Source organism: Rhinatrema bivittatum, chromosome 2 (assembly GCF_901001135.1).
Source record: "Rhinatrema bivittatum chromosome 2, aRhiBiv1.1, whole genome shotgun sequence".
NCBI classification, from domain to species: domain Eukaryota; kingdom Metazoa; phylum Chordata; class Amphibia; order Gymnophiona; family Rhinatrematidae; genus Rhinatrema; species Rhinatrema bivittatum.
The window spans coordinates 195,863,039-195,884,312 of NC_042616.1; the positions used below are offsets into that span (position 1 = coordinate 195,863,039).

Below are 21,274 nucleotides of genomic sequence, written 5' to 3' on the forward strand. Positions count from 1 at the left end.
TAAGATAGTCAGATAAGTAAAAGAAATGCGCTACTTAGATGGATAAGTAAGAACATAAGAACAGTAGAAATTGCCATGCTGGGTCAAACCAAGGGTCCATCAAGCCCAGCATCCTGTTTCCAACAGAGGCTAAACCAGGCCACAAGAACCAGGCAATTATCCAAACACTAAGAAGATCCCATGCTACTGATGCAATTAATAGCAGTGGCTAATCCCTAAGTAAACTTGATTAATAGCCGTTAATGGACTTCTCCTCCAAGAACTTATCCAAACCTTTTTTGAACCCAGCTACACTAACTGCACTAACCACATCCTCTGGCAACAAATTCCAGAGCTTTATTGTGTGTTGAGTGAAAAAGAATTTTTTCCGATTAGTCTTAAATGTGCTACTTGCTAACTTCATGGAATGCCCCCTAGTCCTTTTATTATTCGAAAGTAAGATATCTGGACAACTTGAAGATATATCTGGCTCTCTTACTTATCAGGAAAAATAGCACTTTTTAAGACTTATCTGGCTAAATGGTGCAAAGATGCCACTTCGGCAGATAGTCAAAACTTATCCGGATAAATGAAGCGCATCTCCTATATGCATGTATTCGTGCTCCTAATTTTAAACATTTATTTCACACACGTATTTTCCTTAGCACTTGTCGGCTTTTATAAGCGCAAGTCTCGGAATTTTAAAACATGCACACGTGAAGGAAATTACCAGTTTTACCAATTTAGCCTCCAGTTTGCCCAGTCCATCTCTAGGTCATTTAAACGCTCCTGATTCTTCAGTTTACTCACACCCATTATTCAGTCAGTGTTTGGCAATAAACACTTTATTCTCACATACACCAGATAATTAGCAGGTGTAAATATGTGCAAGTAACAGACTTACGCACCTCACTTTGGCAGTTTCAAAAATAGCAACGTACACATGTAAAGCCTGGGCCCCGCCTGGCAATGCCCCGGGGCTGTCCCTTTTTTACATGTACAGGTTTGCTTGTGCACGCACATATGGACGCGTACATGAACTCTTTATAAAATGCATGGTCCTCGCGCGCGGAAAACATTCATGCGTATGTGACCCTCTTTGAATGAACATCTCTCTTAAAACTCACCTGTTAACCTTCGCAGCTGCTCCCTTCGGTTTTCCTTAACCATCTTCCTCATTTTATCAGTCTCCCTTTTGAAAGGTAAATGCTATTCAAGTAAATGTTTTTAGTGTCCTCCCTCCAGATATTAAGTCAAATTTGATCATGTCATGACCACTATTGCCAAAGGGCTCCAAAACTGTTACCTCTCGCACCAAATCCTGGGTTCCACTAAAGGACTGGGTCTAAAACAGTTTCCCCTCTTGTTGGTTCTTGTACCAGCTGCTTCATGAAGCCGTCACTTATTTCATCCAGGAACTTCATCTCCTTAGCATGTCCTGATGTGACATTCACCCAGTCAATACTGGCACCCGTAATCACTGGATTAAGAAGCATCAATCCACCTATTGTAAGGTGGACTGATGCTCCTAAATCCAGTAAGTCATTATCAGGGCATAATTTAGTCAGGCTAAATGGGGAGCATTCAAGGATGGGGTGAAATTATCCAGATAACTTAGCCTGATCACTCTGATATTCAGATCAGAACCAGAGGGGTCTGTCCCGCCCCCCCTCCCCCCCCAGCTCTGGGCCACCTCCTGCCCCACCCGCAACTGCTTAAATCCCCCAAGACTGCCAGAAGCACGGTGGATTCTTATCAATCCCGGAGGCATCCGATATTGCTGTAAGACTCTGATAGCAATACTGATAGCGTACGCTACCCTTCTTGCTGCCAGAGCAATGCCGGATGCTGCTGAGAGGGGCAAGAATCTACTGTGCTCCCAATGCCTTCAGGGTTTAGGGGTCCCAGGTGGGGCAGGAAGGTGGGATGGGGCAGGTGGGGAAGCAGAGCTAGGTTTGTAATTTATATATCATGAGGAAAGGGGGGACTCGGGACACTATGGCTTTTTTAAAAATTTGTTTTGGGGGGGCTGGAGGAGCGGTGCGTTGAGAAGGAGTCATGCACTGTGCCCCAATATTTTTTAAATTATTGATGGGGGGGGGGTAGGAAATTGTCCTGCTCTCTTGGTAGGTTTATTTTGGGGTTTTTTTAAATTTAACCAGCTGTATCTTGAATATATCCAGTTAAGTTTAAAGTTATCGGAATAAATTATCCCAGATAATTTTAACCAAGTCCATTCAGGAAAACCTGTCACACTGAATATTCAGCTAAACCTATCCCAGTAACTTTAACTAGATAAATTCTGCTTGCTGGCCTACTATTTATATACCTCATACAAAGTTTAATAGACATAAAAATCTATACAATAAAAATAATATTTTTCTTCCTGTGATCTATGCAGTTGTTTTCCTCTTATTGTCAAAACCGTTGCGCTCACTTGGCTAGTTGATGTCCAGTAAGCATTAGCTACTGGCAATGTCTGGATTCATTCATTTGTGATTTACTCTCCTGGCATTGTCTGCCCCAGACCTATTTTCATATGGTGTTGGTGTGTCTATAGGGAATCTTTAAATAGACCACTGAAATGGGATTTGGGGATTTAACACACACTTCTTGAATTCATTCTCCCTTTTGCTCAACTGTTCAAACATTATTTTAGGCACATGAGTGTGAACAGGTTTGCTGAAGTGTATCTCAGCTTCTGTGACTGTGATTAAGGTGATATGCCTTTAGTAACACGATAGGGTAGAGCTGGATTACTGTCAAAAATAGAAGATAGATTTTCCAGTCATATACCAGGAGATATTTCAGCACAGCTGAATCAGTGTACCATAATACTAAAGGATAAAGGAGTTGATGTATTAATGTAAACTCTCCACTATTTCTGTTTCCACATAAGGGCCCTGTAGAATATACCAAAAATGTTTATATTACCTTCTTGCAGTTTATTTAAGTAACATTCAAGCAACAAGGTATGAGTGTAACGTTAACTTTACACTCATGCCTTGTTTCCACTTTCCAACTATCCCAGCTCTGGGTGCTATTATAACGCAAGCATCTAAAGGGAAGCTGGAGTTAAATGTGATTAAAGAAAGTTAGCTCAGTTTTTGCATACACATAACATGTCTTTGTCGTGGTTCATTAATATTATTAAACAATTTTGCAAATGTTCAGTATACATTTGAATGAGGGAATTTCTGCTTCAAAGGATGAAAATAGTGAAGGTGGCAGCCAGCCATGCCCTGTATCGCCCACTCCCCGTGTGTTGTGTTGTGGGAAGGGCCCCTCCCATTCCATTCCCTCCTCCTCTTTAGCCCAGGACCCACCTGAGGGAGGAGTAAATCAATGCTTCAGCAGTGGCCTAGCCCCCCCCCCCCACCGGGGGCTGCATGGTGTTGGGCCTCATGGCCGCATGGCCTTCTTCTGGGAGGGATCCCATCGGGTCCTGCGGCTCTTGACGTCATGGGTGGGTGGCCCGACACATCCCCCCATCGGCCGGCTCTTCAGGGGAAAGAAATTCCTTGCTGAAGAGATGATGTTGGTGGGTGCCTGGCCTGGCATGGTGCCTAATTGGTCGGCCACCCGTTGGAAGAAAGGGCGGTTCCTGCCACTAAGTTAAATGGGAGAATAAGTCATTGCTCTCCACTTTCAGATCGGCATCTCCCCGGCCAGCATTTGCATTTTTCCTTCCTCCCTCCCCTTTCAGTTATAGCTTATGAGTTTGAGTTAGATATTTGATGTCAGAAGCAATAAATTCAAATTAATTTGACAGATACATTTTACAGTGGTTATTGATTCTTGCAGCAATATTTTTGGCCCATAGTAAGTCTCTAATACATTGTTAATTGAGATGTATCAAACTCTCTCCCCATAATACAATTTACAACATTAAGAAGGCAATTTTCAAGGGTATTTTCTGCAGATAAAACAGTGCTTTACCCATGGAAAAGGCTTGCTATAAAAATGCAGCATGATATGCAAACAATAATTGCAACGGGGCATTCAGTTTCACCGAGCTCACCCCCACAATCGCCTCCCAGAGGGAGACCTCCCTAGCTCAGCCTGGGTTGGAGTCAATTTGGAAGTCATATGGTTGCAGCTTATATTATAATAATGAACAATACAACACAAGGTTAGCTGCTGAGCTTCCTAACTTTCCCCTCCCACCCTCACCCCCTACCCTTTGGGGGGAGAATCCTGCACCAGCCCTATAAGCAGGCACTGATCACCAGGGTCATCGGGCATTGTATTGCTCCTGGGGCCCCATTGCCAAGGCCCGCCATGGATTGCAAGGCCTTATACTGGTTATTGCCACTCAAAAGATGGCATCTTGCAACTCCGAGCCACCAGGACCTGCCCTACCAACCATATTATCTCCCTCTGAGGCTCAGACACTTGCTGCAACAATTATTCAACCTTTACAAAAGAAAACTGAAAATTTCAGAAACACTAATGTCAAACTTTACAAATTTGCTCCCACTAGCAAACAAAAGATCTATGTTTATAATTTGTTTTATACTTTTATAATTTTATGAAATTTTTATAACTATAGGATAAGAGCATCAAAAACTTAGGAAAGGTAGCACTCAGAATTTTTATTCAGAGTTATTAGGAATATTCTAAAGAAGTTATATTCACCTTCTTGTTGGGAAAGAAATAGAAAATTCAGATAATGTGAACACCACAAGTTGTAGGTGGAAATAAATGAGTTATAAGTGGTTATGCATTTTAAGACTGTACACAGTGTACAGTCTGCTTAAGGATTTCATGCATATTCTTTGTAGTATCAGACCTGAAGCAGAAATGAACAGAGAAGTCCTTTTACAACTATAAAATAACTTTATAAAAAAGCAAAGCTCAGGGATCTGATGACATCATGACCAAGAGGGATACCTGAGCCATAAGCTCTGATCAGATATCTGATTAAATGTCAGATTTAACAAAGACTACCACAGCTATTAGTATTTACCCCTGGAATTGGGTGGCACCCATGTTGACTAGAAAGAAGGCTGCAGAAATAAAGAATTCAATTTGTAACCAATCATTAAAATCATCCATTGTACCTGAAGACCGGAGGGTGGCTAATGTAACCCCAACATTTAAAAAGGGCTCTAGGGGCGATCCGGGAAACTACAGACCAGTTAGCCTGACTTCAGTGCCAGGAAAAATAGTGAAATTGTTCTAAATATCAAAATTACAGAACATATAGAAAGACATGGTTTAATGGAACAAAGTCAGCATGGCTTTACCCAAGGCAAGTCTTGCCTCACAAATCTGTTTCACATTTTTGAAGGGGTTAATAAACATGTGGATAAAGGTGAACCGATAGATGTAGAGTATTTGGATTTTCAGAAGGCATTTGACAAAGTTCCTCATGAGAGGCTTCTAGGAAAAGTAAAAAGTCATAGGATAGATGGTGATGTCCTTTCGTGGTTTAGAAACTGGTTAAAAGACAGGAAACAGAGAGTAGGATTAAATGGACAATTTTCTCAGTGGAGGTGAGTGGGCAGTGAAGTGCCTCAGGGATCTGTACTGTGACACATGTTTTCAATATATTTATAAATGATCTGGAAAGGAATACGACGAGTGAGGTAACCAAATTTGCAGATGATACAAAATTATTCACAATAGTTAAATCACAAGCGGATTGTGATAAATTGCAGGAAGACCTTGTGAAACTGGAAAATTGGGCATCCAAATGGCAGATGAAATTTAATGTGGATAACTGCAAGTTGATGCATACAGGGAAAAATAACCCATGCTATAGTTACACAATGTTAGGTTCCATATTAGGTGCTACCACCCAAGAAATAGATCTAGGCATCATAGTGGATACCACATTGAAATTGTCGGTTCAGTGTGCTGCGGCAGTCAAAAAAGCAAACAGAATGTTGTAAATTATTAGAAAGGGAATGGTGAATAAAAAGGAAAATGTCATAATGCCTCTGTATCACTCCATGGTGAGACCACACCTTGAATACTGTGTACCATTCTGGTCGCCGCATCTCAAAAAAGAAATAGTTGCGATGGAGAAGGTACAGAGATGGGCGACCAAAATGCTAAAGGGGATGGAACAGCTCCCCTATGAAGAAAGACTAAAGAGATTATGACTTCAGCTTGGAGAAGAGATGGCTGAGGGGGGATATGATAGAGGTATTTAAAAGCATGAGAGGTCTAGAACGTGTAAATGTGAATCGGTTATTTACTCTTTTGAATAATAGAAGGACTAGGGGGCACTCCATGAAGTTTGCATGTGGCACATTTAAAACAAATCGGAGAAAGTTCTTTTTCACTCAATGCACAATTAAACTCTGGAATTTGTGGCCAGAAGATATGGTTAGTGCAGTTAGTGTAGCTGGGTTTAAAAAAGGGATTGGATAAGTTCTTGGAGGAGAAGTCCATTACCTGTTATTAAGTTAACTTAGAAAATAGCCACTGCTATTACTAGCATCAATAGCATGGGATAGACTTAGTTTTTGGGTACTTGCCAGATTCTTATGGTCTGGATTGGCCACTGTTGGAAACAGGATGCTGGGCTTGATGGACCCTCGGTCTGACCCAGTATGGCATGTTCTTATGTTCACTGCAGCCAGGACCTCTAAGTGGCATACGGCAGGCCTCAGGGCGGCTCAGGATCCCTCTCCTTTTGGCTACAAGGAGGAGACCGAACATGTGTGTGCTGATGTGGAGGAGGGGGCACGATTGGCGTGAGGCGAAATGAGATTCTGCTTTAAAGAACTTAAACAGGATATCGGAGCCAGTAAGGAGGAAATGCTGGAGGATAAATGAGGTGCGGGGAGAACTTACTGAAATCGGTTCCCATGTTGACGAGGTCGAGCACAGGGTTGAGGACAAGGCGACCAAAATAGAGGACTTGTAAAAGGAATATGCAGAGTTGTAGGAGATGAAAGAGGACTTTGGCAATTAAGTGGCTGATTTGGAGGCTCGGGTTCATAGGAACAATGTACAGATTTGAGGGATCCCAGAGGCACCCGAATATGAGAACTGCATTGAGGTGGTGAAAAGGCTATGCAAGGCTCTGTTGGTGTGTGAGGGGGCGAAGGAGGCTGAGGAGCCTGTTATAAATATTGAATGAGCACACAGGTTCAGTGGGCCCAAGAGATAAGATCTGCGGCGTGATAGGGGGAGGTAATGGCGGCAGCGAGAGTGCGAGGATGCCCACCGGATCCAGATTTATGTTGCTTTGTCTACTGCAACCTTGAATAAGCAGCAAGACATGAAGGAAATCACCGAAATACTGCGGGAAGGGATGTTTCCTTTTGGACCTTTCTTCACTGTCAATGGCATGGCGTACAGAGTAAAAACAAAGATGGAGGCGAGAGAAAACGCGGTTGCTTTCCTATAACAGGTGTTCTCCTAGGACAGCAGGATGTTTACTTATTTATTTATTTGGTTTTATATGCCAGTGTTCTGGATCAATCACATCAGTTCACAAGATAAAAAATTACAAAATTTAAATACAGCATAAAATACATCAGTGAGAATATACCTTTGACATAAAATAAATAAATAACCTCTTATAAGATAAAATCTAAGCAAATAAAATCAAATAAAATTGAAATCTAAAACATGAAACACTATAATAAAAGGCTCAATAAAGTCCAGCAATAACCATTACAATCCATTTAAAGATATTCTCATTCTCTTCTATAAACCTCTGCCAACAAAGTTATATATTACTCTCTTTTGTATCTTCAAATGCTTGCCTAAACAGCCATGTTTTGAGATTCATTTTAAAAGATGAAAAAATGGTTTCTAATCTTAACTCTATTGCCATAGAGTTCCATAGTTTCGGTCCAGCTAATGGTAAAGATCTCTCTTGTACTTTATTGAATCATGCCGTTTTTAGTGATGGAATTGTTAAGAAGCCCTTATTCCGTGATCGAAGATTTCTTTGTGGAACATGAATGTGTAATGATGCATTTAACCATTCAGTATTCTTATTGTTCAAGGATTGGTAAATTAAGCACAGCACCTTATATTGTAGTTTAAATGTAACGGGGAGCCAATGGAAATGTTTTAAAATTGGGGTAATGTGGTCAAATTTTTTAGACCCAAAAAATAAGGGATTGTAAAACAGTTCTAAAATCATTGAAATGTAAAAGAGGTTTTAGTTTCTTTAAAATATGTAATTTGTTAAAACCTTCCCTGACTGTTTTGGAAATTAATTTTTTCATATTAAATTCACTATCAATCACACCACCTAAATATCTAGCATGATCTGTTACAATAAAATTTCAATGATCAACTGTGTATATCTTGATGTGTTCATTATTTAGTTTATTACTTAGTAGTATAATCTCTGTTTTCTCCTTATTTAAAACCAGTTTTAAATGAATCAAAAGTTGTTGAATGGTGGAAAAATATACACTTAACATCTTCAGTGTGTCAACTATAGTGTGTGTTATCAGAACCACAAATTGTACATCATCTGCATATATAAAATATGTTAAACCCAAACCAGAAAGAAGTTTACATATTGGCAACATCTATAAATTAAAAAAGGTGGCTGATAGTGTGGATCCCTGCGGGACACCTGTTTCTAGTGGCACTTGTTTCAAAACTGAATTCCCTATTTTGACACTGAACGTACAATTACTAAGATATGATTTCAACCAATTAAAAGGTTTTCCTGCAATGCCTATTTCTAGTAACTTGTGGAGTAAAATTTCATGATCAATTGTATCGAAGGTAGCAGTGAAAACCAACAGTACTAAAAATACATTTGACCTGCATCCATTCCTCCAAGGATTGTGTCAGATAAGGATAAAAGAAGTGTTTCAGTACTGCAAGATGGATGAAAACCAAATTGTGAGGGATAAAGGATGTTTTTATCTTCAATGAATTCTGTTAGCTGCTTTTGAACTTCTTTCTCTATCAATTTTGATAAAAACAGAAGACTGGAAATTGGCCTAAAATACTTAGGTTGATTAATATCCAAACTTGTATTCTTCAAAATTGGTTTAATAATGGCATTTTTTAGTATATCTGGTAATGCCCCTTCTTCTAATGATAAATTTACTATGTTTGCTACAGGTTTTGCAATATTTAGTGAGTAGGCAACGATAAGACACTAAGGGGTGGATTTATCAAAATGTGGTAAGTACCACATGTGATAGCAAAAGGGGTGTGTTTATATAGCATTTAGTGCTAATTACCTGTGTGAAGAGCTAAGTTAGTGCAAATTGTGATACCATTTCAGATTCTGCAATAAGTGCCCAGACCTGTTATATTGCTGTCATTCAACCACCAGGGGACCATTGTTAATGGGGAGAGAGAGAGAGAGAGAGAGAGAGAGAGAGAGAGAGAGAGAGAGAGAGAGAGAGAGAGAGACTGGCCATAATATTATGGCCCATAGGTAGGTATTTGTATCCCTATGGTAGGCCCACCTAGTAACTCGAGGTGGGGTTTAGGTAAGAGTGTAGGGGGTTAAGGGTCACATTGACATTCTACATGACACCTACGAACAGAACAGTGGTCTCTTGTGAAGATTTGCTGGCCTTCGGAGTGCGGAAACTCACTCCAAGATGAGATTTGTGCAATGTTCTCTCAACCTAGCTTGATGTTACCCAGGTAGAGAGTCCATCAAGCTAGGTTGAGAGAACATTGCCCAAATCTCATCTTGGAGTGAGTTTCCTCACTCCGAAGGCCAGCAAATCTTCACAAGAGACCACTGTCCTGTTCGTAGGTGCCACGTAGAATGTCAAAGTGGCCCCTAACCTCCTACACTCTTACCTAAACCCCACCTCGAGTTACTAGGTGGGCCTACCATAGGGATACAAATACCTACCTATGGGCCATAATATTATGGCCAGTCTCTCTCTCTCTCTCTCTCTCTCTCTCTCTCTCTCTCTCTCTCTCTCTCTCTCTCAAAATTCACCTGAAATAGGACTTACAGGAGACAGCATAATTTGCAATGTCACCTTACCACATGGTCACAGCCTAACACAATCCAAAGAGGTGTAGTTAAAATCGGCATTATGGCTATGTGATAACTCTTTGCAGACAGGCTAAGCCAGCCCACTCTCCGCCCCTAACTCCTCCTATTGTCTGAATTTGCATCGCACCATACGATATGGTGCTATCTAATGCGTTAAGCCCTTAACGCATGTGAAAACGCCTTCCAAATTCTTCACTTTCATTGCCATACTAGTTCTTTCCTTTATCATCGCTAAGTGCACTGTTTGTATTCCAGATATTTGTTGTCTATTCATCGCAATTTGATGTTCCAGCTCTGTAGTAGTATTACTTAATACTTTCATATTTTCTTCCAGCTGGTTAACTTTAACATTAATAGGATTAACTTGCTGTAAAATAGAAGCTCTCATTTCTATTATAGTTTCCCAAATAATCTCCAACGTAAATTCTAAAGGTCTTACCACTGGTGGTATGCTCATAATAGGGGTTTCTGCAGCAGCTCCAGCCTGTCTTTCCAAAGCTGTTTCTCTTTCAACGCCGGTCTGCTCACCGATGTTCCCTGGAGCGTCTGCCAAGGCCGTTGCTCCTCCAAACCCTACTGGGCTCCGCCCTTCGACACAGTGGTCTGACGGCATTTCCCTCGGCCTTGTAGCAGCTCTCTCCTCGGCAGGATTTACCGGCGGCGTTCCTTCAGCGGGGCTAAAGGGTGACATAGAGCCTGGGAGAGAGGGGAGCTCTGCTTCTCCTCCACAACTCTCCAGCGGCTGTGTTCCTTCCGGTTGCGCATCTCTGCGCATGATGTGGACATCCATAGGGCCGGAGATTGGCTTCGACGCGGAGGAGACAGCAGGGTAAGACTCTCCCCGCGGTTTACGCTTTCTCCCCATAGCAAGAAAGTTAACCAGCAAGTAAAAAAATGTTAGGCTCAGGAGCTCAAAACAGCATGCTACTCTACCGGGCAGCCATCTTAACTCCACCCCTTCACATAAAGATTTTGATCAATTGTTTCTGGCTTTACAAGTTGGGGGAACAAATGTCGGGAGGTGGGTATATTTTTCTGGAAAACCTTGCACATGGAGGTGAATGATGTATACAAGGATCTGGAAAGGAGATATTTGATCCTTAATTTTACATCTTGAGGCACTAAATTTACAGTGGTAAACTTGTATGCTCAAAATGTTGATCAGGATAATTTCTATGAGTCCTTGACTGAACACGTTTTGGGTAGGACTGATGGACTTTTGATAGTAGGGGAGAATTTTAATGTTAGATTGAGACCAGAATTAAATAATTCATCCTCTAAGGGGGACTCCAAGAAAAGACACAGGGGAAAACTGTTTAATATGATGAAGATACTAACCTTATGGAGGTCTGGAGGGTGCAAAATGTGAGATCTAGAGATTATTCTTTTTATTCACATGTGCATGGCACATGCTCTAGGATATATTTTATCTTGATGGAGAATACTTTGATGGGGGATGAGAGGGGAGAAGGAATCGAGAGTCGTACCTGGTCTGATCATGCCCAGGTATGGTTGATTATGGGAGGGGTTTCATCTCCGGATAGGAAGACTCTGTGGAAACTTAATGATGCCCTGTTAAGAGATGAGAATATTACGTGGAAGACGGGGATAGCTTTGCGGGAATATTTACAGTTTAATCAGAACAGACAGGTGAAACCTAGTATGGTCTGGGATGGGTTAAAGGTGATACTTAGGGGTAACTTGATTTCATGAGCTTCGTGGGACAAGAAAGAGTGAGGACAGAAATTAAAGAATTTATTGGAACATATTATGTTGTAGGAAGTGTAGCATAAACAAACAGGCTCACAAAAGAGTTACGTTCGTGCCTGTTCTCGCCCTAACTCCACCCTCTCTACCTTAGTGGCGACTCCCTTCGGGTCTGACGGACAGATGCTGCCGTGGCTTCTCCTCGCCGTTCTTCCTGGAATCCCCGGGCTGGCCTGACGCTGCGGATCCGCCATGTTCCTGAAGACTCTCTGTTGCATAGAAGCCATTACAGATATCTACAATTGTGAGTGTATCATCTACTACTGGTTATGTATCCAGCATACCCTGTCTACTCACTACCTATAGTCTCTCTCTACAGCTCAGCAACCCAGAGACCACAATTCCAGTATCTGAGGGACTTCAGCCCTGCCGGGCACATCAGCTCACTACTGCCACCTCTGGTGGTTCTACTTCCTGTCTAATAAAGAACTATCTGTGTTTGTCTCCATACTCCAGCCTAGCCGGTGGTCCCTCTCAGGGGATCCTCCTCGGGGTGCTGTCATCTGCCATCGGACCAGGGATTCACCAATTTACCTTAAGTGTTCATTCCTTACACTACTAGAGCAGTATTATACAGACTGTTAGCTCTTCCCCTTGGCAGGGTGATTCATAACAGATTGCTAACTCCTTGGCAGACTTATAACAGATTGCTGCTCCTAGCAGCAGGAGATTGATAACAGATTGCTAACTCCTCCCTCTCCAGGAGGAGATCCATAACTGACTACTAACTCCTCCCTCTACAGGAAGAGCTCGATAACAGATTGTTAACTCTGAGCAGCAGATTTACAACAGATTGCTAACTCCTCCCTCTACAGGAGGAGATTTACAACAATAAGGCGAGAAATAATCTGAAGGACTAACAAGTGGACTCTATCCAGCATATGCTTATGCTTGTGAAAAGAGCATTTTGAGTTTAATAACAAGGCTTCAAAACATTTGGCAAGAAAACTTAAGAAGAAAATTGTGCAATCTTGGATTATGCAAATTAGGGATGGGAAAGGGAATCTAGTTTTTGCATCAGGACAGATTAGAGAGCGATTCCATCAATTTTATCGGGAGCTATATATAGCTGATGGGAATATTAAGGATGATGTTATCAAGAAATATCTGAATGGATAAAAATGTCCATGCTGAATTTAGATCAGAAGCAGAAGTTAGATAAGGACATTTCCACATTTGAGATTTTGCAGGCTATAAAATCAATAAAGGTAGAGAAGGCTCTGGGATTAGATGGCTTTACAGCTACTTTTTACAAGAAGCACAGGAAGATTCTGGCTGACCCTTTAAAGAGTTTGTTTAATGCATTATTGGAAGGGGATGAGATTGCTCTGTCCATAAATGAAGTGGGAATAGTTGTACTACCCAGGAAGGGAAGATGTGTCACATTGTGGTTCATGTAGACCAATTTCTTTGTTAAATATAGACATAAAAATTCTGGCGAAAATACTGGCTACTAGATTGGCAAGTATGATCCCAATGTTGGTTCATCAGGACCAATCAGGGTTTCTACCAGGCAGGCATACAGCTGACAAAATATGGAGGGTGTTAAATTTGATATGGGAGGTGCAGAAGGACAAGACACCAGCTATCCTGATTATGATTGATGCTGATAAAGCTTTTAAACAGGTGCATTGGGCATATATGTGGGAAGTATTGCAGAAAGTGGGATTAGGGGAAACTTTTTGTAGGTGGGTTAAACAGTTTTATAGAGGTCCTAGGGCCGGATTGCGAGTGAATGGGGGGTGGAAAATTGGCTAGAAAATTGGGCATCAAAATGGCAGATGAAATTTAATGTGGACAAGTAGAAGGTGATGCATATAGGGAAAAATAACCCGTGCTATAGTTACACAATGTTAGGTTCCATATTAGGTGCTACTACCCAAGAAAGAGATCTAGGCATATGATTTAACTTAGATGATCAATATGCAGATAAACCATTGTAATATTCTTTTTGGAATAACAGTATGTAAAATGCCTAAATAAAATAAATAAATAAAATAAATAGATAGATAGATAATTGTGCTCAGGCAGAATTGCAATTTTGCAGCAGATTCCAATCAGTTCTCCCTCAGACTACAACAGACCTGAGTATTACACATACATATTTGAATGTATAGGTCATACTCTCTTATCAGCATCATCAGGGTCTACAGGTAAATAATGAAAAGTAAAATATAATAATCGAGACCCCTGGGAAACAACATAGCAAGTTACATATGTATCACTTTGAAACATCATGAGCCTAACTTTCAAACCAATTTATAGTACTCCATTTGCTTGTACAAGAAGATGCACAGAGATTTAACCTTGCATTTTATAAACTCTGCAGTATGAGCTACACAGTTTATAAAATATCACATTGTTTTCCTCTGAAAGCATGCATGTATGTTTTAGTATTCACTAATATTTCCAATGCAAAGAAAACTGTTACTTTCTTTACTTATTTTCTAAACATACATACGTTATGTTTTATGCATGAAAACAAATATACACATAATAAGCCCGATTTATATGTGGTGGAGGATATTTTATAAAGTATGTGCGTATACCACAATATTGTACGAATAAGTTAGATAATGTATAGTGTATATCTCTTTTAAATAGCAACTACTGCACAAACTTCTTCACCTTGCCCTGAAACACTCCTAGACCACACTATTTTCAATGTTTATAAAATATCATATTCAAGCATAAATAGCATGAATTTGCATATATGCTACTTTTCCATAGTGAACCCTTTGGAAAATTTGATCAATCACTAACAATAATTATTCCCAATGATGCCTATGATGTTGACTTTCAGGATACATCACTGTAATCATTTTTAGCAAATACTGCTATACATTATCATGGTACTGTCAAAATAACACCATTTCCCTCAATTCAAATTGATAATGACTTGTAATGCAAATATGTCTGTTCCATTTAGGGATAGTTCTCTTTAGAACATAAGAACATAAGATATTCCATACTGGTTCAGACCAAGAGTCCATCAAGCCCAAAATCCTATTTCCAACAATGGCCAATCAAAGTCACAAGTATCTGGCAAGTACCCAAACATTAGATAAATCACAAGCAACTATTGCTAATTAATTACCATAATAGCAGTTTATGGATTTTTAGAACATAAGAACATAAGATGTGCCTTACTGGGTCAGACCAAGGGTCCATCAAGTCCAGTATCCTGTTTCCAACAGTGGCCAATCCAAGTCACCAGTACCTGGCAAGTACCCAAACGTTAGACAGACCACAAGCAACTATTACTTATTAATGTCTGATAATTACTTATTAATGTCGAAGATATGGCAGCTGAGATTCAATGCCAAGAAGTGCAGAGTCATGCATATGGGGTGTGGAAATCCGGAAGAACTGTAATCGATGGGGGGTGAAGGGCTGATGTGCATGGAGCAGGAGAGAGACCTTGGGGTGATAGTATCTAACAATCTGAAGTCGGCGAAACAATGTGACAAGGCGATAGCTAAAGCCAGAAGAATGCTGGGCTGCAAGAGAGAGGAATATCAAGTAAGAAAAGGGAAGTGATGATCCCCTTGTACAGGTCCTTGGTTCTGGAGACCGTATCTCCGAAGAGACAGAGACAAGATGGAGGTGGTCCAGAGAAGGGCGACCAAAAAGGTGGATGGTCTTCATCGAATGACTTATGAGGAGAGATTGAAGAATCTAAATATGTACACCCTGGAGGAAAGGAGGAGCAGAGGTGATATGATACAGACTTTCAGATACTTGAAAGGTTTTAATGATCCAAAGATAATGACAAACCTTTTTTCGTTGGAAAAAAATCAGCAGAACCAGGGGTCATGATTTAAAACTCCAGGGAGGAAGACTCAGAACCAATGTCAGGAAGTATTTCTTCACGGAGAGGGTGGTGGATGCCTGGAATGACCTTCCGGAGGAAGTGGTGAAGACCAAAACTGTAAAGGACTTCAAAGGGGCATGGGATAAACACTGTGCATCCATAAAGTCTAGAGGATGTGAATGAAGTGGGTGGCTCACGGGAACAACGGCTACTACCTGGTGATAATACCTTTATTCAATAAACATACACACGGTTAATGCGACTCCAACATTGCTCTAAGCTTTAGCGGCAATGAGGAAATGTGGAAAAAAGGATTTGCATTCACAAAAAAGCGGGAAGTAGCTTGCTTGTTATGGCGGTTACTACCCCAAACCAAATAAGCCTGATAACTTCACTTTCAATGCATATCCAGCATAGCTCTCTGTTTCAACGGCAAGGGAGAAAGTCTGACACTTCACGCATATCCAGCATAGCCCTCTGCTTCAACGGCAGGGGAGCAAGACTGATTCTTCACTTTCAATGCATTGCCAGCATGGCTCTCTTCTTCTTTAATCGGCAAGGGGGAATGAAGAAATGTGGATCTATATTCAGGCAACAACCAACAAGGACTGAATTACATAGTCTGGATAAACAGATAAGCATGGGTGTAGCTTGCTTATTGCGGTGGTTAATACCTCTAACTAATTAAGTATTTCACTTAAATGCAGTTCCAACACTACTCTCTACATTAATGGCAGGGGTGGAAGGGAAATAGAATAAAAAAGGTTACTAAGAGCCAAGAGTAACAGATAAGTATGAGAGAGAAAAAAAATAGTGTGAAAGCTTGTTGGGCAGACTGGATGGGCTGTTTGGTCTTCTGCCGTCATTTCTAATGTTCTATATAATTTATTTTCTATACTGTGATAAGTTACTTACCCAAGACGTGTACTTCTGCAATACCGATTGTCTCAGTGCTGTGGTTAAGTTGTAATCTTCTGCACTGTGATGTGCTTGGTGGGCCGCCCACAAAATATTAACTTCTACAAAACAGAAACAACTGAAATAAGAAACAAATACCAGAATGGAGCATGGTCATATATTTGAGTTCGTCTGGCAGGAAAAAGGACAATTGAAACATTTTGGATTTCAAGAAACCCTGGAAACAGAGAGGCCAATATTTAAAGACATTCAGCTGGGTAGCTCACAAAATATATGGCTAAATGCTAAGTTTTCGAGGTGAAATATAAAAGCCTGACACTCACATTAATTAGAGAATGCATAAAGAATTCGGGCTTGCGCGCGCCAAGCATATCTCCCGCAGAGCGCACATCTCAAAGTTTTCAAAAAGGGATGGGACGTAGACGTCGTCTGGAAGGGGAATGGGTGTTTCAGGGCGTGCGTGTAAATACTGCCACAACCTGGCATGCATCAAGGCCCCCTGCTGTGGATCATTACTTCTCCTATTGATGCCATGCATGTTTAAATTTAAAGAAATTTAGGCAGATCTGCGTGTTCTGAAGGGTCGGGGCTAATTGAGGAGAGTGAAAGCTATCAAACCAGGGGGATTGGAGGACCTCTCTCTTACTGAACAAACTGTGGATTAACTGGTGAAACCGGGAATGGCGTCAGTGCGAACCCCTTTTAAAATTAACCCAATTTACACAGTAGAAGCGAGATTTGCGTGCACATGCACACACCCACTTAAAATTAGGCGCACACGTGTGCACGGCCAGGCTATTTTATTAGATGTGCATGTGCACATCTATGTTATAAAATGACTGAGTATCTGGGTGCGAGCCGATGTATGCGCACATATGTGCACACGCATGCTGGTTTTAAAATTACTGTATACGTTTTCAATGTCCCCAGGGGCGGGTAATAAATATTTAAAAAAAAAAAAAAAAAATCCTGCTAAAAGATAGCCAAAAAAATAATGGGTATTTTGGGGGCATTCTGGGACGGAGATGAATTAGCTGGGAAACTTATCCAGCTAACTTTGATATTAGGAGTTAGCCGAATAAGTGTTTTTGGCTAACTCTAGCCTGCCCCAAGAGCAGGTCTAACATTATCAGGGAGCACATTCCCAGATAACTTTAGACTTAGCCAGCTATTTTCAAAAGAAACATCAGCAAACATTATGAAAAAACAATCTGGCCCAGTGGTCATGTCCCCCACCCCCCTGGCTTCCTGTTAACATAAAGTGTCCGGTGCAAGGCCCGAGGTGGTGAGCCAGCTCTAACCTCCCTCTCGGCGATGAACAGACCATCAGGCCATGGTACAAGTATACTGCTCCCGGCAGTATCAGCAGTTGCTGGACGGGTAGTGATGCTGCCATAAGTGGTGTACTTGTACCACGGCCCAACGGCCTGCGCACGTTCAGGGTGCTCAAGAAAGAAAAATACTCCTTGGCTTAGGGGTTCGGAGGAGGTGGGAGATGGCCTGCCTCATCAGGCTTTGTGCCAGACACTTTTCTTCATGCTAGCAGGGAGCCGGGGGAGGGGTGGAGGACAAGGCCATGGGACAAGACGTTTTTTTTTTTCCTTACACGATGTATGCTGCTTAACCAGCTATATTCTTTTATAAATAGCTGGTTAAGCCTAGATGTATTCAGTCATATGAGACCAGGTAGCTTTAAACCTAACCAGTGATATTCAAAAAATAGCCAGTTAGGTTTACAGTTATCCAGCTACAGGTAGCCAGATAACTTTAACTGTAGATGTTCAGTGGGACATTTATCCCACTGAATATCCAGGGTAACTTATCCGGCTAAATTTAGCTGAATAAGTTATCCATTCTACATTTTTTTTTAAAATATTGGCCTCAGTGTATTTAAAAGAAAAGGGTATTCATAACATGTCTTGTTTTAACAAAAAAAGTGAAAAAAACTAGGCATAAATATTTTTATAAGTCTTCTGTTATCTATTTCAATATCAAAACGCAGAAATGACAGTTAACGTGAACTGATTCAAGTGTCACAACAAATAAATTGATATAAATACATTTATTTCATTTCCAGATTTGTATGCTATCTTCCTTTTAGAAAACAATCCATACAAGATCAAAAATAGAAAAAACTTTCCTCCCCACTGAGCCCCCCCCCCAAAAAAAAAAAAAAAATTTGGGAAAATTAAAACAACCACCCACTCAAGCTTCCCCATGCACAATACATAACTCGGATATTATATTTCTCATGATTAATACCACAAACATCCCATGGGCGGGTGCCATGTTAAATATTTACACTCTTTCAAGAATGTAAACATCACAAAATAAAGGCCTCCTGGAAGTCCCAGCAATTCGGCAGGCACATATTGGTGAAGTAAGAGATAGAGGTTGCTCTATAACTGGCCTGGCTCTATAGAATGCTCTGCCAGAGTAGCTCAGAATGCAGAGTGATACAAGAGTGATCAGAAAAGGCGAAAAGACCTGGTTATATGCAGAAGAATTTGCAGCAGAATGCAATGCACAGCTATCTAATGAAGAATGGCAAACGAATAGCCCTTCAGCAGACGACACTGTATTGTTCATGATATGTTTTGGTGTTTTATATGTTATCTGGTATTTACAGAGATATATTTTATTGTGTATGGTATAATTTGTAAACTGCTACGATGCATGCAGTAGCTGTATAAAAAAACCCTTCTCAAATAAACAAATAAATTCATGTTAGGATCATACTGTATGTGTTGCGCCGGGAGGTGGACCCTTGGCCTGGTGCAGGATTGGTAGGCTCCCTGGTCGGACCCAGAGAGGGCCTGCCACCAAGAGGCGGAGCACAAGAGGAGCAGAGGCTAGCTGGAGCTTCAGGTTGAGCCCTTGGATACCCGGGCCGCCTGGTCTTAGGGAGGCCTTGCAGGATTTCCTTGAGAGAAAGTTCAGAGGTGTGCCCACCACGAACAAGGAGGTGCAGTCGATGTTCAAGGATGGAAGTCCGGGGGCCTGAGAAGGCAAGAACAGAGTCTCTGAATGAAGAGCAAGAATCAGGGCCAGAGTCAAGGAAGCGTAGTCAGTCGAAGCAAGGTCAATACCTGTGGTCAGTCCGTGGATAGTCAGTTCAAGCAAGGTCATGTTCCAGGCAGCATTCAGACGTGGTCAGTAGTCAGGTGAAGGTTAGTTCCAGGCAGCGTGCAGACGTGGTCAGTGGACAGGCAGTGGTCGGTTCCAGGTGGCAGTCAGACGTGGTTGATGAACAGGCAGAGGTCAAATCCAGGCGGCGGTCAAGAGTAGTCCGGAGCATGCAGAGGTCAGTACCAAGAAGACAGTCCAAAGGTACTACCTGGGAAGGTGAAGGAACAGGAGGACGCTGGAACAAGACTGGAACAGAAGACGCTGAGAACGCAAAGAGGCAAACTAGCTATTACAACGTGATCGACCCGATTGCTAAGGCAAGGATCATGGGTCTGAGCTTTGCCTTATATACTGTGGGAAGGATACATCATCGGAGAGCGTCCAGTCCTGGTTTCCCACGCTTGGCCCTTTAAAAGAGGTGACACTGGCCACGCGCACGCCTAGGGGAGTGGCTGAGGAGATGCTGGACACGGAGCCCTGGCGGGAGTTCCGCTGTGGGACGCTGCCGGAGCCGCCGCAGGCAGGGGAGAGCGAAGGGGACAGCTGGGACCAACAGCAGGAGGAAGGCCTGTGATCGTGGATGGTCGAGAGAGGTGAGCAGGCCCGGCTGCAGAGCGTACGCAGCCAGTAAGCGCAACAGTAACCCCCCTTCTAGGCCTCCCCCTTACCGACCTTGATTTGTCAGGGTGGTCTCTGTGGAAGTCTTGAAGAAGTTGTTTGTCATAGATTGGTGGGAGGGCTCCCAGGAGTTCTCCTCTGGTCCGAAGCCCTCCCACGACAAGAGGTATTCCTAATGGCAATGCCTCTTTCAGACATCTAATACCTCTCGGACCTGGAGGGTCTACTCGGGTTCAGTGGATATTTGTGGAGACTGAGGAGCCTTGCGGGATGTCCAGGACAGGATGAGTGGCTTTAACAAGGAGACGTGGAAGGTACTGTGCATACCCATTGACCTGGGTAGCTGGAGTTGGTAGGTTACCACCCCGACTCTTCGGAGGATTGAAAAGGTCCGATGTATTTCGGGGTGAGCCAATGAGATGGTAACCTCAGTCAGATGTTTTTTGTGCTGAGTCATACCTTCTGGCCTGCTCGGAAGAGTGTAGCAGAGCATCGGTGGAGGTCTGTGTAACGTTTGGCACGTTCGGCGGCCAGACCCAGGTGTTCTTTTACTTGGTCCCAGATGCGTCGGATATTCTGGGCTGTGGACTGAGCAGCATGCAAAGGCATGGAGAGGTCCACTGGAAGAGGCAAGCATGGTTGGTGGCCAAATACTATGGAGAATGGAGATACATCAGTGGTGGCCGCGATGTGCGTTTTGTGGGACAATTCGGCCCATGGTAACAGCTCGGCCCAATTGTCCTGTTGTTCATTGGCATAGGACCGTAGGAAGGTCTTTAAAGTGTGATTGGTCCTTTCCACTTGTCCGTTCACCTGAGAAAGGTAGGCAGAGGTGAAATTCAAGATGATATTAAATTTATTGCACAAGGATCGCCAGTATCTTGTGGCGAACTGTGAACCTCGATTTGAGATTATTTCCTTGGGCAGGCCATGCAGGTGGAAGACATGCTGGACAAATAACTTGGCTAATTCTGGAGCCGATGGGAGACTCCACAGGGGAATAAAGTGACCCATCTTAGAGAAGCGGTCAATGATGACCCAGATGACGGTGTTATCTTGAGACGGAGGCAGGTCGGTAATGAAGTCTG

The 21,274-nt window shown here is 42.1% G+C and overlaps 1 protein-coding gene across 5 annotated transcripts in view; it reads right to left on the reverse strand.

The window, feature by feature from the left end:
* Positions 1-21,274, reverse strand: part of AGMO (alkylglycerol monooxygenase) — a 672,742-nt gene that overhangs the window by 438,253 nt on the left and 213,215 nt on the right. For all 5 annotated transcript variants that reach the window (XM_029589002.1, XM_029589005.1, XM_029589006.1 and 2 more), the window contains one exon: positions 16,437-16,540. In XM_029589002.1, coding sequence (XP_029444862.1) covers positions 16,437-16,540 — 104 coding nt within the window. The remainder of the gene's footprint in view (positions 1-16,436; positions 16,541-21,274) is intronic.